General features: G+C 53.3%; 1 protein-coding gene across 1 annotated transcript in view; it reads left to right on the forward strand.

The window, feature by feature from the left end:
- The first annotated feature begins 857 nt into the window (after positions 1 to 857).
- LOC140898028 (C-type lectin domain family 2 member D2-like) overlaps positions 858 to 16,897 on the forward strand; it is a 29,941-nt gene continuing 13,901 nt past the window's right edge. The window contains 4 exon segments of the mRNA XM_073311411.1: positions 858 to 943; positions 1,478 to 1,624; positions 4,126 to 4,267; positions 5,310 to 5,406. Of these exon segments, the coding sequence (XP_073167512.1) occupies positions 858 to 943; positions 1,478 to 1,624; positions 4,126 to 4,267; positions 5,310 to 5,406 (472 nt within the window).

Here is a 16,897-nt window from a genome sequence, read left to right on the forward strand (position 1 = left end):
CTAAGCCTCCTCTGGGCACATTTTCCAGCTTCCCATCAATCGCAAAGGGCTTTTTTAAAAATGCCATTCAGCTGTAAGTACCTAAGACTGGGTCAGACCAATGGCCCATCTAGCCCAGTGTCCTTTCCTCCGATACTGGCCAGCGGTAGGTGCTTCAGAGGGAATGAACAGAACAGGGTCAGTATCGAGTGATCCATCCCATTCACACCCAGCTTCTGGCAGTCAGATGTTTATGGACACTCAGAGCATGGGGTTGCATCCCTGACCATCCTGGCTGATAGGAACTGGTCCAGCTATCCTCTGTGAACTTATCTACTTCTTGTTTGAACAGAGTTATACTATTGGCCTTCACAATATCCCCTGGCAACAAGCTCCACAGGTTGACTGTATGTTGTGTGAAGAAATACTTCCTTTTGTTTGTGTCAGACCTGCTGCCTATTCATTTAATTGTGACAGGTTTCAGAGCAGCAGCCCTGTTAGTCTGTATTCGCAAAGAGAAAAGGAGGACTTGTGGCACCTTAGAGACTAACCAATTTAGGTGAGCAGAAGCTTTCGTGAGCTACAGCTCACTTCATCGGATGCATTCAGTGGAAAATAACAGTGAGTAAATTTATATACACACAGAGCATGTGAGGGAGATCACATCAGAGCTCGTCTGGGGTGATGCTGGTGGGGGAGCCACCCACAGCCATCTGCTCAGGTGGCTGTGAGCTGGGTTCTCCCTTCTCTGGGACAGATCTCACCCCGAGCCAGAGGCTGGTGGCCTGAGGGCAGGGAGATCCCAGCCTGCCCAAAGGGTAGTGCTGGGCCTCCTCCCAGCCCAGCACATGACTACTGTGAGTAGCCAGGATGGGACCATGGGGGAGGATTTGCCTGTGGGCCTTGATCCCACCCTGTTCCCAGGTGGGAAGCGCTGGCCTCCAGCTCTCACGGGAAGCTCTGTGTGAGTGGCTGGGGTCACCCCATGGCCGCTGGGTTTGTGCTGCTGGCATTTCACTCCAGCCGCCCCCTGCAATACAGCCTGTCCTGACAGTCTTCTGGCCCGAGAGCTGATGTAAACTGTCCAGGGAGCGCTGGACCCAGCTCTTCTGTGCGGCGTTACTGCTGCTCCTCGCCACGCTGAGAGTCACCTGGAACCTGCCCCCAGGGCAGTTTGGGTGGGTTGGGCCTGCAGGGGCCCATCCAGACCCAGCTGGGTGTGCGGTGGGGGGGGGGGGGGAGGAGAGTAGGAACTGGATTAATACCCACCCGGCATAAATGCTCCATGGAGGTCTGTTGATCTTCGAACCTTTCCTGGCCTTGCTGCCCCACTGCCCCCTTTCTAGCTGGGGCCTGTAGCAGGTGCAGGAAGGGGAATCGTGAGGGGCTGTGAGTGCAGCAGCTCCCTGCACTGTGCGAGAGCGTCTCTCCCTGCCTGTGACTGATGGGAAATGTCCAACTCCTACCTGACACCAGCTCCCTGGCTTCTGTCTTGCAGGTTTCCGATTGGAGGAGGAGGAGACGGCGCGTATCTGAACAGTCTGAGTGCGGTCAGCAGCTTGCGATGCACCAGTGAGAGACCCTGGATCTGCACCAAACCCGATGCATTTACACAGGCACAGGAGGCTGCCATGGACGGGGGCTGGTAACAAGAGCATTCTAGAATCTAGCCCTGGAAAAGCCTGACTGTGATTTCTTGTGACCATCACATCTGAGCACTTCCAGAATATCGGGGAATGCTCTGCGCATCACTGGGCAGAGCACTGTGGACTCAGGTGAAAACCAGAGATGCTATTTGCACATCTTGTCCCCCCACCCGTGCCGTCTCTTTTTCCGCCAGTGGAACGGCTCAAATCCAGCCTTTCCTACCCCTCCTCAGCTGGACCAGGAGCTCTGCCTAACTGAGGCAAGGCACCAGCCTCAGCTTTCACTGCCCTGACATTCCCCCGCAGAAGCCTTTTACTACAGAAAATTATCTATGGAATCTTTTAAAAATATTCATCATTCCCATGTGGTGGTCTGGAATAGAGCTGAGGGGGGATGTTCTCCAATCCCGCCCCCCCCAGCAACTTTTTAACAAGATTTTTTTATGGGTCAGTTTTTGGGGTGTTTTGAAAACCCAACTGATTTTGAAGTTTGCAGGTTTACACCACCAGTTCCTGGTTTTTGTTGCCAGATATTGCTTTGGATGAAAGAATGAACATTTTAAACTTTAATTTAATTTTCCATTTTTAGTTTTAAGAGCGCTGCACCTGCCAAGGGAGTAGGACCCCTGTTACACTCCTCGTGGGACACCTAGGGCCTGGAACGTAGGAGTAAGAGGAGAAATGTCTGTTCTCTCCCTTCCTGAAGCCCAGTGGGTTTGAAAAGGGCAGGGAGGGGGTAGGTGTCACACAGACAGACCAGGTGCCAGGTCATGCCAAAGTCCCCATGTCTGCTATAGATGCTTCTGTTACACAACTAAGCTACAAAGTTTCAAAAGGTATGTATGTTCACCTGCTTTAGCCTTGTAAATAAATCTTATTTCCTTTTTAATAAATTGTCCTATAATAAGACTGGCTACGTGCTCAGTCTTTGGTGTGACGTCTAAGGTGCAGTTCATCTGGGATGCCTGGGCCTGTGGGACTGGGAGTAACCTGAATACTGTTGTGATTCTGAGTGTGAGAGATCATCTGTCTCTCAAAGGCAGGCTCACCTGGGTTGCGAGACAGATCGGAGAACCCAAGGGGACTGCATGGCTAGGCTGTTAGAATGCCGGGGGAGGTTACCCTGCATGTTTGGTTGGTGAAATCTAGGTCTAGAATTCTCAGCCAGTTTGGATTTGTGCCCTGGTTCCCAGCAGTCTGCCCTGAGGTTGGCGCGCACTCTCTCAAGACACTGCAGACAGCGCTATTGCACGGCCTTGGCTCCAGTTCCCTCCTTGCAGGAGAGAGGAGCTGAGCCTGCCCAGAGATGGAGTTTGGGGGAAAGATGCATGTGACCCAGGGACCCCTTGGTGCCAAGTGGCAGGCAGCACAGAAGGTTTTCCAGGAATCCCCTGGGTCTGATCTTTACATCAGTCGTTTTAAACCTTTCCAGATGACTGTACCTCTTTCAGGAGCAGTGTAAACAAGTCACGATCTGAAATTTTAGTTTGTACTGACTTCGCTAGTGCTTTTTATGTAGCCTGTTTTAAAACTAGGTAAATATCTGGATGAGTTGATGTATCACCTGGAAGGTCTCTGCATATCGCCAGGAGTACATGTTCCCCCGGTTGAGATGCCTGATAGTCACAGTGGTCTGCAGAATAGTTCACAAAATGGGTTTGCCAGCTCTGTGTCAAGAGCCAGTAGCCCAATGGTCACCATAATCGGAGCAAGACCTCTGTACGGATACTGTATAAGAAGCTGTGTCTCAAGACGGACAATGATGCCCTTAAGGTCTTGGAGTTAAGGCAGGTCACAGGAGGTGATGTACCCCAGATGCTCCTTTCAGACAGGAGACAACTGAGGTTACCTCCCTGTCTGACCATCTGTGTATTGTATGCCTGATGTTGGATGTCTCTTTGCGCACTGAGCCAGGTGCAAAATTAGATTGCAAAATCCACAAAAAAGGGAAATCTACAGGAAGAAACTTACAGCAGGGGGCTGTGTGTGTGTCCATCTGTGGTGTTTAAGCATAAAGACAAAGGATCGGTCTGATCTCTCTCGGTGTGCAGAGACCTACTGGATCCATCCCCTCGGAGACAAACTGACCGTACGCATGTCTCATGAAAGAAGGGTCCAAACCTGCCTGGCTGTGAAGTGCTGCAAGGATTTCGGGTGAGCTGTACTTGGTTAGACAGGAGAATACCTTGTTAGTTTGGTCTAGGCTCTAGAACACATGTTATGACTTTGTTATATGTAACCATTTGTTTCCAACACTTCTACTTGACGCTTGGCTTTGTTGAACTGAGGGGTGATTTCGCTGTGAGCCTATGGCAGCGCTGTGTGTTAAGTGGAGCAGTGATCTGAGCTGGACCTGGTAAGCTGGGGCCGAGGATGTTACTGTTCCTTTGGAAATAGTGAATCTGTGAATCCTGCCAGTGCCCAGGGGACCAGGGACTGGACGCTCCAGAGAGATGCTCATAGGGCTTGAGGGCAGAGTGGGCCTATTGCTACCCTGCAGTGACGGCAGGCCCAGCAGCGAGTGCGTGTGGCCAGTGGAGTTGGAGCTGACCCCTGGCAGGCACAGAAAAGGCTCCCTCAGGCAAAGGGCAGGTGGTGGCGAGGTGCCTCCCAGCCCTGGGTACCCTGGGAAGCATTGCAGGGTATTAACTTACTGCAGGTTTGGGGCAGTTAAAAATTACACCCCAAGGCCTCAGCCCAGTGAGGAGGACCGAGGAGAGGAACTGTGACTGCGTGGGGCACCTGAGTCCCAGCACCGCCCAGAGTTCTGCTCTGCCTAAAGCCCCAGTCCCGCCCCGTGAGTAGGGCTTTACCAAATTCATGACCATGAAAAATGCATCACAGCCTGTGAAATCTGGCTCGGCGGGGGAGGGGGGGAATATGTCCCAGTACTGCCCCCCTTACGTCTACGCTGCCTTCAGAGCTGGGCGGCCAGAGAGCAGCAGCTGCTGGTCTGGTGCCCAGCTCTGAAGGCAGCGCTGCTGCCAGCAACAGTGCACAAGTGAGGGTGGCATGGTGGGAGAGGTGGAGGGGAAGGGCGGATCTTACGCGTGGGTGATGTGGGCAACTGCCCCGAGCGCAGTGGTCAGGAGGGAACCCCACCACCCGCCAGTTCCAGGCCCTTTTAACCTCTGAGTGCTGGACTCTGGAATGGGGGAGGGGCAGGGCTGGAAGCGTCCCGGGCAGGGGCTCCTACCGTGTGCCAGGCTCTAGCTGCAAGTTCGGGCTGGGCTGGGGAAGAACAGGACCTCGTCCCCTGCATGGGCTGCTCCCAGGGCCAGATCAGAGACACCGCCAGGAACCTCCCCCAGCAGCAGAAAGCTCCGTGGCTGCCGGCCGGGAGCCCAGCTCTGAAGGTAGCACCACTGCCAGGAGCAGTGCCGAAGTCAGGGTCGCAATACCGTGACACCCCTCGCCCAATAGCCTTGAGACCCCGCCCCTTGACCCTCTTCTGGGATGGGATCCACACAGTTAGAACAGGGTGATATTTCAGATTGAAATAGCTAAAACTGTGAAATTTAAAGGACTTTTAAAAATCTCATGACCATGACATTTACCAAACTGGATGGGTGAATTTGGTAGGGTCCTACCCAGAAGACTAAACAGGGGGTACTTCACATTACAGATACACAAATATGGATCCTCAGTTGCACTGTTTCTATCACGGCCGCTTCTTTCTGGCAGATCCATTTGAGCTCCGCGGCACGCGTCTCAGACAGAACCGTGCTGCCTTTTATCCACCCGCAGCTGCTCCCGGCAGCAGAGCCTGAGAAGCTGCAGAGTGAGAGAGAGTCTGTGTCATTGTGGGTCTGTGTAACAAGGAAAGGCCCAGGGGTGAGTTTTTCCTCCTCCTCCCCGTATTGGGAAGCTGGGCTCTGTGTTGTCTTTCATCTCTAACTTCCCTGCGGAGTGTCAGTCGAGAAGACGTCCCAGGCTGTGAGGTGAGTTAGGGCAGTGGCTCTCAACCTTTCCAGACCACTGCACCCCTTTCAGGAGTCTGATTTGTCTTGCGTACCCCAAGTTTCTCCTGACTTAAAAAGGACTTGCTTAGAAAATCCGACATGAAAATACAAATGTTGCCACCGCCACTATTGCTGAAAAATTGCTGACTCACTTGTACCAAATAATTATAAAATAAACCCATTGGAAATAAGTATTGTACTTACATGTCCGTGTGTGGCGTACAGAACAGTATGAACAAGTCAGTGTCTCTCTGAAATTTTAGTTTGCACTGACTTCGCTAGTGCTTTTTATGTAGCCCGTTGTAAAACTAGGCCAATATCTAGATGAGTTGACCTACTCCTCGGAAGAGCTCTGTGTACCCCAGGGATACATGTACCCCTGCTTGAGACCCACAGAGTTGGGGGTCTGGAGCAAGGACCATACGAGGCTGAATCCCATGGGGTGGGTGACCTGGTACTTGTTCATTGGAAGCACCACCTTGATCTCCTGCATCTCAGCTTTCCTTTAAAAACGAAGTCTAATGGGTGAGAGGAAACCTGCACTGTGCGACCTGGGTAACGGAAGAGCTGCAGGGAGCTGAGGACTTGTCCTGATTAGGGCTGGATTCCCAAAGGGACTTAAGAGGCTAATGGCCACTTCAGGCACCTCTGTCTCTTGGAGTGCGAAGTTCCTTGGAGAATTCCACTGGGTGGGAGACTCAGCTGTGAAGGGAGGGGGCGGGCAGGAGCATCTCATAAACCCAAGATTGGAATAACTGGAGTAATGTTCCTTTTGCACAGAGCCTCAGCTCTTTGGAACCTCTGCAAATGCTTTAGCCACATGTTTAACTCCATCCGTAGGAGTAGCCTTGGATGGCAGTGGGAGGGCTCAGTTGCGTATGTGTTTGCAGGATGGGCGCTCAGGGCAGTCCCTGACGCCAGGGCAATGGGGATGTGAAGTGCCGCTGTCTGGATCTGGGAGCCTGCCTGCACACCACACTCAGTAGGCGCTGGGTGCATGACTGCAAGGCGCTGGGCCGGGGAAAATCAGCCCTGGGTGGTTATTTTGAGTAGAAAACCAGAGCCACTTCTGGGGTCTTTCAGCTTCTAATGCCCTTTCCCTTCTGCAGCTGGATTTCAGCGTATGATAAAATCCCTCTCAATGCCAAGTCAGTGCCATAAATCACTGGACTGGGTGCAGGAATCAGTAGGCGACGTTCTCTTGCCTGGGTTATGCCAGGGCTCAGACTAAATTATTCTTCCCAAAACTTTTAAAAGCTGAGCCCCCTCCTCAAGGCAAAGAAACCAATCGTGCCCCTCACCCGTCAGCAATGTGTTAGCGACCCCACCCCCCATTTTCTTGTATACATCGTCAAACCCCACCCTTCCCACCATGGCTAGCCCTTCCCCACGCTTCAGGAGACGCTGGAGTAGATGATCCTAACCGTCCCCTCTAACCTTAAGACCTGAGGGACCGCATCCCGGAGCATCTTAAAAATCACAGTTCCCAGACTCTGGAACAGGGGCTGCTTTGCCGGGCTCACCTTTCTCCCTCCGTCACGTTGGCCATTGAGGACAATGAGCCTGGAGATCTCATTCCCGCTGCTCTGAGTGGTGACCATGTGCACATGACCCAACTCAGCTCTTACTGTGTCCCAGGAACGTCTTCATCTTCTGGGAGCCTCATGGCAGCAGTGGGATGATTTAACGACTCCCTTAGTCATGGGGCCTTTCTCTCTCTTTTGTTTCAGAGCCAGCGTCCTGGAATCGTCTCCTGGTGCGTGGAGTGGTGGCAGTGGTGGGGGTGCTAGTCTCACTATACGAATGTGGGTTTTGGAAAGGTAGAGGGAAAGTGTTTGCCTACTCGCGACTCATCTTCAAGAAGCTGCTGACTCATCCCTCCCAGCAGCCTGGAAGTCCGCAGGATTTACAGGAATCTGAGCTCCCCGCAGTGCGTGACAGGGACGGGGACCAGGCCCAGGGAACCAGAAACAGGAATCGAGACCCAGCCCTGGAGAATGGGGAAGGAGACCTGCTAATGGAGGACACATGCTTGATCCAGGAACCCAGAGGAAGGGATCCATTAGGTGGGGACACGGGTGTGGCCCAGGAAACTGGAGTAGCATTGCCAATCCTCCAGGATGACCGGGAGTCTGCAGGAATTAAAGATTAATTGTCATCTGATAAAATCTTCAGGAATATGTCCAATTAAAATTGGCAACCCTAAACCGGAGTGGGGGGAGGGACCCATTAAATGGAGACAGACTTGGGCTGGGGAACCAGCTAGAAGAGCTGATCCCTCTTACGATGCCCCTCAACGGTGGGGACTAGACTAGGCAAAACTTTTCATCTAAACCTATTTTAGATTCAGCAGTTTGCGAATTCATATCCGGTCTGCTGAATTGTTCACGTCCAGACCCTCCCCCGAGTTCTTAAAAAGTCGAAGCATTTAGTTTAGACACTTTCCAAACAATCCATTTTGATTTTTCAGTTTGAAACAATCTTTTGTTTAAAAATGTCCTTCAGTTTTATTTTAAAAATTCAAAAAGTTACAACCCTTGAAATGTTCCTGTGGGGTTTTTTTTGTTTTTTTTAAGCTTTTTGGTTCATCAAAAATTTGGAAAAATTTTAGTTTTGTTCAACCTGAAACCAGTTTTTTTCCATCTCTTTTTTTGGAATTGTCAGCGATCAAAACATTCTGTTTGCCCAGCTCTTGGGGCGGGTGAGGATTTTAGTGGTTATATTGTGGGTCTCTGAGTCTCCTTGTTGCTCAAAGTTTTCTTACTGTAACAAATTGATTTGAGATGAGGGCGAGATGGGCAAAAGCTTCCTAAAAGTGTGTGTGGGGGGCTGCTGGCACCCAAACTGTGGCCCAGCCCCTGTGCCACCCCTTCTCCTCGAAGTCCGGCCCCCTCAAAACGTCCCTTTCCGAGGCCCCCCCTCATGCCGCCTTTCTCCCTGAGCTCCCACTTCACACTACCCCTTTCCCCCAAAACACCGCCCCCCTCCCACTCCTTCTCTCCCCCCTCATCCAGTCGCTCACACTTATGGCCAGTAAAAACTGGTGGGCCCTGGTCTCCCCTGTTCCAGCACCCATGGATGAGAGTGGGAGAGGATGAAGAACGCATTTCAAATATAACTCCCCCCCACCTCAAAAAAGCACAATTTGCCAGCAACAACAAAACGGGCCAGTCACGCTGTGTTGTGTGTTACATTCCCGTCCTGGGGCAGTTTATCTCTTTGAGAATGTGAACCCTGCAGGCCTGGGTGTTTTTCTGCGTAATGTGACCTCAGTGCTCCTCAGAAGAGCCATTGTTCTAAATGTTTCAGGAGCAGACATATTTATCATTCATGGACAGACGGACATTTATTCATAATTAGAACTGATCAAAAATAGCAGGGGTGGGGAGGGTCATGAAAATTGAAGAAGAAACCAATTCCCCCCCCCCCGCCCCATATTCTTCAAACTTATTTGCAAATGTTTTTAATGATCACATTTCTGTTTAGTTTTGGTGGGAAAAACTCCACGTTCTCTCTCAAGTGGGCAGGGAAATCCAAAATGTTTTTTTAAAAAAGGGAACTCTTTTCAAATGATCAAAGTAATCCAAAGTGGCATTTCTAGTTCAAAGGTTGCATTGTCAGTGTAAAACCATTTTGAACCAGCTCTATTACTGTATAACAAGATGAGTTTATTTTTCATGATGCATTGTTTGGGCCACGTTCCACGTGGTATTTCAGTTTTTGCACCGCTCTTCTCTTCTTGCGTCTGCCCCTCTCATAAGCTGTGGCCTTAATCTCGGCCCTGGAAACCATTACGTGCATGTTTAACTTTAATGACTGCTGTGAATAATTCCATTTCAATGGGACAACTCTGAGGTCGTGTTTCCGCTACGGCTCTATATCAGTGTCACTACGTCATTTATTTAATTTTCTTTCTTTTATTTGTGAAAGTTATTGAGAGGTGAAAGCAGGTAAAATACATGAACAGGTTCGGACAGTCCAAGTTTATCAGTTCAAAGTGACAGCAGAGATGAGGTATCTGCTAGTTTTCCATAGTTTTCTCTCAGGGTTACCCAGGATAACTTTGGGGAATCTCTCTCTTGCATCTGGAATGTTCCCTGAAATTGTCCAAACAGCTCAGAGATGCAGAACCATTCCCTGGATCCATTCTTACAGCTGTCTTCCCCGGAAAGCAGTCTGGCAAGTGTTCCTGTCAGCTCTTTGCTAAGTTATCTGCCAAAACACTAGAGTTTTCAGGTGCCGAAGTAGCCCTTTGAATCATGGTGAAATTATCCTCCCCCCCACCACCAAAATTTGAAATGGTGCCCCTGCGTGCACGGTACCCTACCGTGCTCCCCCAAGAGGAGCTGCATAAACAGGCAACTCTGCAAGTTCTCTGCATGCCTCTGCAAGAGACCCCCACGCCCCTCCATTTCCTTGGCCACATGTATCCTGTCCCCATGCTGGCGACTAATCCAGAAAAAGGAGGAAACAGCTCATCACTGCGACCACCTGAGGGATGTGTTGGCTGAGCTCAGCTGGTCAAAGCAGGCAATAGGGACAGAATCGGAGACTTGAAGCTCCTCGAGTGACCTCTGACCTTTCCAGACCTGCCCTTCAATCAGACACAGCCATTGTAAAGTTGAATGTGATAGTAATTAGACCCATTTTAAACCCTTCACCACAGAAGAAAAAGCCCTTAGGATTCATCATGAACTATTTATTTCTCCTCCCCTGGCTCCCTGCAGACACCTCGCCTCTCCCAGGCTGGGCTCACTTGATTGCAGGAGCGCAGCGGAGGGTCCAGCTTTGCTCTTTCGCTTCCATTCTTCACGTCTTTGGGTGGCTGCATTTGCAACTGAGAAGCCTGATGGAAACACTGAGTCCTCTGTCCAAAGACTCCCTGAGAACAGGGGGAGGTTCGCCTGAACTCTCAGGAGTGGAGGCTTGGCCCATAGGGTAGGGTTACCATATTTGAACTTTCAAAAAAGAGGACACTCTGGGGGCGGGGGGGGCAGTTGTAGCCCTGCCCCCTATCTACTCCCTCCCACTTCCTGCCCCCTGACTGCCCCCCACAGAACTGCCAACCCATCCAACCCCCGCAGCTCCTTGTCCCCTGATCGCCCCCCCCCCAGGACCGCGCCCTCTATCCAAGCCTTCCTTCTCCCTGTCTCCAACTGCACCCTCCTTACACCCCCCCACCCTAACTGCCGCCCTAGAACTTCCCCCCCACCTGTCCCCTGACTGCCCTGCCCCCTATCCGCACCCCTGCCCCCTGACAGAACCCCGGGTCTCCCACACCTATCCAACCACTCCCTGTCCCCTGACTGCCCCCACAGAACCCCCGACCCATCTAACCCCTCTGCTCCCTGTCCCTTGTCTCCCCGACCCCTCTCCATATGCCCACCCCCTGACAGGCTCCCCCCAGAACCCCTGACCCATCCAACCCCTCCTGCTCCCTGTCCCCTGACTGCCCCTTGGGACCCCATGCCCTTCTCCAGCCCCCCGGCCCCCTTACCCTGCTGCTCAGAGCAGTGTGTTTGGGGTGCGGAGCCAGACACAGTGCCGCGCTCCCCCGCAGAGCGCGCAGCTCCCCAACCCCTGCCCCCAGAGTGCTGCATTGGGAGGGAAATCCCGGCCCTTTGGAGAGTTTTACAAATTCCTCCCGGAGGGCGATTTAAAACCCAAAAAGCCGGACATGTCCGGGAAAATCCGGACGCATGGTAACCCGACCACAGGGACTCCAGGATCTGCAGCTGCTGCCACCTCTATGGTGATTCCTCCGACTCATCACCAACCAGCTCTTCCCCATTCTGCCACCCGGCCCCACGGTCTGACCGTGCAGGAGAACAGAAACCCTTTGGGACAGCAGGAGAGTCTCCTCAATGCCGCACTCTTTGCATGGCTTCCCGCGGTCACCGGGAAACACGACTACCCTGCCCCAGGAGTCTCTCAAGGAGCTGCCGGCGCAGTCACTGGGCACCCACTCGTAATGGTCTCGGGCAGTGGCATTGCAGAGGGAGCTGAGCAGACCGTCCCTTCTGTGACTTCCTGAATTGCGGCCAGGACGGATTCTCCTCTGCGCTAGAGTGAGTCCCAGAGGAAAAGCAGCTGTGGTGGGGGAGGGGGCAAGACAAGCTCTCCCCCTGAGCCCTTGACTAGCAGGCAAGCAGGACTCTGGGAGCCAAGGGATCGGTGTGTGTTGCTGGGAGAGCAGAGCTGGAGAGCAGAAAAGGGTACTGGAGGAATTGTAGAAAAGTCAGTGTCATGGCCGAGTCATGGGCAGCCAGATCTAGTGGGCAGAGGCAGAGTCCACACTCACGAGACAGGAGTCGAGAGTCAGCTGGGTCAGGACACTGGAAGAGCAGAAGCAAAAGACCAAATTGTGTTCAGCACCTCAAGTCAGATGAGTCACCCTGAGTCCGGATGCCGGGAAATCAAGCCTGGGGAGTGGGAGCAGGAACAGCCAACACACGGTCCAGAGGGGGCAGGGAGGAGCTCGGGTGTTCAGACAGCTTCTTGTTCCTGCTGTTGGTTTAAGGAGGTCCTGGGGGCCGATTAGCTGCTCTGGGACTCTGCCAATAGGAGCCTCAAACTGGGTCTGGACTTCGTCAGTCCTAGGTAAGCAGTTTTTCGTAGGCTTCCAGGTGGCGTGCTGGAGGGTGGCTGCTCCCAGGAACCCTGCACACCCGGGTTAATGAGCCATGGTACATGACAGTGAGTGATCTCTCCCCGCTCAAACCTCCTGCACGAAACAGTCTCCAGGGTCCCGGACGCATCCTCTGAGAATAAAAAAACACAGTCATAAGGACAAACAGGCTATGGAACAGGAGCCCCTTCTTTGTTGCAACAGCCCCAACTGCCCAGAAGAGTGGACAGTTCTTACCTCCAGGACATGCCTGGGATCTTCCATCTAAGCCTCACTGGGACCCCTGTTTCTTGGTCTGACCGGATGAGATCTTCTGTCCCCACTGCTCCGTGCGCTGGGCTGGCTGCAGCACACATCTGTGTAAGAGGCTGGGCCAGAGAGATGTTACAGTCAGGGTCCAGGCAGCCCAGAAGAAGAACAGAGGGTCTGAAACCAGAAGATGAAGCAATCAAAACAGCGGATTCGAGAGAGTGGTTTTGTACCCTACAGGGACATCAAAGAAGGTCTGATAGGAAAGCTGAGATGTTAGTCTGGAAACTGCTAAGGCAAAGATTGTGACTTGTTAAGGTTCAGTTTAAGTCACTACAAAGTATGTTTTGTTTTCTTTGTCTGTTTGAAATTTGTCTCTTTCTCCTGCTTAGTTTCACTTAAATCTCTTCTTTGTTACTGTGCTTCCCAAAGCACCTCAGAGTTGGGTGTTTGAGTGAAGTGTGAGTCTCCAGCCTACCCAACAGGCTGAGCTGTGCCCTGTCTCTCTGAAGGTAGCGAATAATTTCTGAGCGGTGCTGGGCCCAGAGTCCAAGGGCAGTTCACCAGACATCTCCTGTGAAGCCCAAAGAGACCAAAGGAGCAGGAGAGATTCAGGCCCCACTGATCCATGGGAACTTCCCACAGAAGAGGCTACACAGGGCTCCAGACACAGCCAGCAGGATCCCTCCCACAAGCTGGGCCGTGTCCTTCCCCTGCCAGCCCCACAGCTGCCTCCCCACCCCAGCCTCAGGAACCCCTCCCACCTCCCTGCTCTCCCCACCCACTCTCCAATACCAGGCTGTTTCCAGAATGGAAGCAGGTGCGTACCAGAGTTCACTCACCGCTAGATGCTGGCCAGGCCTCGTGTCACCGCTTTCTAGCTGGGCTAGTAACCCCGCTGATACTCACTCTTGCAGTTTGTTGGCTGAGAACTCAGCCCTCCAACCAGATGACTGGCCTTTACTCCACTCCTTCCTGGGTCGTGCTCCTTCCAAACAAAGTCCAAAAATGTCTTGAACAGAAACAAGGTCTTCCACCCTCGTGGGGAGTTCTGCCTCAGCCTGATTTCGGCTCGGCCTGCCCTTCTTGGGTTTCCATGGTCTTCTGTGTCCCCTTCCTTAGGGACGGTGAGAGAACCCAGTCCTACCCTGGACTCCAAATCCGGTCCAGCCCGGCTGACAGGTTTGCTGAGGGGATGGTGAAACCCTATTGCTGATCAGAAGGAGGTCAGAGTCTGTTCTTTAGGAGCTGAAGGTCCGTTTGTCCTGCTGCGGGAAGTGGAGCTGGAGAGCGGAGATGTTAGGTGAAAGAGACTGCATGATTGAGTTGGAGACTGAGGGATGGGAGCCTCCTCCCAGCAACGCTCCCAGAGAACAGCTTTGAGGAGTTCTCTGGGGAGCCTCCTGCTAGGAAAAAAACAAGGGTGGCACATTGATGGAGATGTCTCTGTCCCAAGGATGGGGGAAGCTCCCAGCCAGGCTATGCAGCAGGGATCCCATTTCTCCCCCAAGAAACCCAGATGCCCAAAGAAGTCAATGGCTCTTACCTCCATGAGGGAATGGGGTCTTCCCTCTCAGCCTCTTTGAGAACTACCACTGCTTGGTTTCCTTGGACAAGGGACCTGCCCCCACTGCTCCCTGAGGTGGTTCAGCTTCTGACTGCACCCATCTGGGAGGCTGTCACACACCCCAGGGCCTAGAAGACACGGGGGGAGGAGGCTCCTCTTCATGTCAGACTCTGAGAGCCCATAGAGGGGCCAAAGGAAGAATAAAGGGCAGGAGATGAAGCTAGCCCTGAGCCTCTGTCCCATCCTCACCTCCGCAAATGTGGAGCTTCCTGAGCTTCAGTTGGGCAGACAGTCTGTCGCCCTGACCCAAAGGTCCTTCTGCGCCATATGCGGCAGGAAGATCTCTGCCTGGGAGCACGGGGAATGGGATGGGGGTGAGATCAAGGAAAGAGGGGAGGGGTATGGGTGGGAGGGAAAGAGCTCCTGCCCCAGATGAAGGAATCTGGGGGGCCGAGGGAAGGACTAGCTCCACAGAGAGGGCAGAGAATTTCTGTGAGTGCTAGTGGCCTCCATATCCGCTTCCACTAGCCCCGCATTTACAGTGAAACAGAGCAGTACCTGCAGCATCGAGCGGGACTTGCTGAACAGGGAGGGGAACCTTTAAGAGCATCAGACGAGCCACAGCCCTTGCAGCGCCTCAGGCATCTGGTGCAAGTGCCGGATGATGTGAAGCTGGCACATGATCTTGGCTGTGACATCCTCGTGCTGCAGGGGAACGAGAACATGTCAGAGACGGAGACACTCCCCAGGAATCAGGGAGAATTAAGGGCACCTGGAACCAGCACCATCATTTCCACCCAGCAACTGCTCATGTCTGAGTGGTGGATTCACCCTCCTGACGCCCAGGATGGAGGCTTGCTGTCCTCTCCAGTGACCTCCAGTACCAACCCCCCTCCTTGTCGGGTGGGCTCCTGCCACCTCCCCATCCGTGCCCCTGACAGCTGTTCCACCTCCAACCCACCTGGGGAGACTGCTCAAGTTCCTAGAACCCTCTCCTCCACCCCTACCTCCATCCCCACCCAGGTAGCGCAGGGAGGGGGCTCTAGCAGGGTGGCGGGGGCAGAAGGGATTCTGGCAGCAGTGAAGTGGGATGGGGAGAGGTTGAGACTTTTCCCCAAGTCACCCCAGTGACAAAAGCTAAAGCCACAGGATGGCAGCCCTGGTGAACGGGCCAGCGAATGGCGGTAGGATGGGAATGAGGCCCTGGCCCCCACCCCAAGCTCCTGAGTCGATTGCAGCTGCTTACCGTGACCCCCATCAGTCGCTGCGCTTCCCCCAGGAGGGAGTAGACGAGCACCAGCCCAGCCTGGCTGACACGCAACATGGGGTCGTGGATGGCCAGCACTGCTGTCTGCAGGAAGGATCTCTTCTGACCAATGGAGAAGAATTTTCCAAAGACCTAAAACCAAGAGGACACGAGGCTCGAGCAGATTGGCCAGAGCCAGCCTCCAAGTCCTGGCGGTACAATGGCGTCTAGTGCCCCAAAGGGCGGGGAAGAGAGCTGCTGTGGCCAAGGCAGTTCATTCCACAGGAGGCTTTCAGGGTCCCAGGGCTCAGGGAAGCCCCTTTATTAAAAGATCGCAGATGCTTAGGGACCAAAGCCTCCATTGGCTCTTTCGGAAGGCAATTTATGGCAGGGGCCAGGATGGGCTGGAAATAGATCTCTAATGTGTGTGAGCAGGCCCACTCTGCTGTGCAGGGGCGACAGAGACGACAGGGGACCCTGTGTTGCTTCCAGCAGAGAGATCTCCTGCACCTCAGCGGCTAGAGGAGTGTATGTGGGGGGACGTAGGGAGGGGGTTGGAGCTGACAGACCAAAGGTCTCTTTCCCGCAGCTTAGTGATTTCTCTCGTTGCTGGGAATGGCCTCTGCATCTCCTTGGTTTCTTCACAGGGAATCCAACCTGCAGCCTGACAAGGACAAGGAAACTCATGGCCCAGTCCCCATCCCAGACACTCCTCGGAGACTTTTCTTCCGCGACAGCAATTCAGCTTGTGGGAGGCGGGACAAGCTCACACAGTCTCTCTCACGGGGCGTCTGTGGAGCAGCGTTCTGTCGATGCCCTTGTCGATCCAGGAGCCGCTCCAGGGCCTCCTCTGTGATGTTGTGGCAATCACCCATTTCACCTTTGACTCCAGGCTGGGGACACTGTGTTACGGTGTGTTCGAAGGATTGGATATTCTCACCACAGTTGTGAGACGGGGGCGGGAGGGGAGTGTCTTTGATTTTCTACTTGTGCAGCAAGTAGCCGCAACTTGGGTCAGTGACAATGTGCTTCTTTGGAACAGTGGCTGAGGTCCAGATACTCTGCCATTCCCTGGCCGGGTCTGGAGACATGAGGGGGGCGCATGTGGTTCATATTGGCTCTGGAGCTCACTATGTCCCCTACCCAGTTCCCAGGTTGGGGCATTCTGCTTCCTGACCGGCAATGGAATTGGGCAAAGCCCACCTCCTTTCTCTGCTTCTACAGGGTGCAGGGAATTAAACAAGGGTCTGATCAAGCAATCGTGACTGACTGATTCAGGGCTCTCCTCTCAGACACTTGGGGATCAGCCAGGGGGACAAGGAACAGAGAGACACTCAGAGCCATAATCCTATATTAACTCACCCACCCGGGGATCCTCCTTATGCCATGGAGCAATGCAGCCATGTAAGACACTCAAATCACGGCAACTAGCGAGATTCCAATGTGGGACCTTTAGCACCAGCCTGTCCCACTGGTTGCTGGATGAGGAACTCTGAGCTGGAAATAAGGAGTGGGCTCTTTTCCTGTCTCCAGGAGGCATCCACTGCAGGGAACCCAGCCAGCCACACTCCCTGAGCTGTGTCATGCCCTGGCACAGTGCCCTTACCTCCCCCACTCTGG

This window comes from Lepidochelys kempii, chromosome 14 (assembly GCF_965140265.1).
Source record: "Lepidochelys kempii isolate rLepKem1 chromosome 14, rLepKem1.hap2, whole genome shotgun sequence".
Lineage (NCBI taxonomy): Eukaryota > Metazoa > Chordata > Testudines > Cheloniidae > Lepidochelys > Lepidochelys kempii.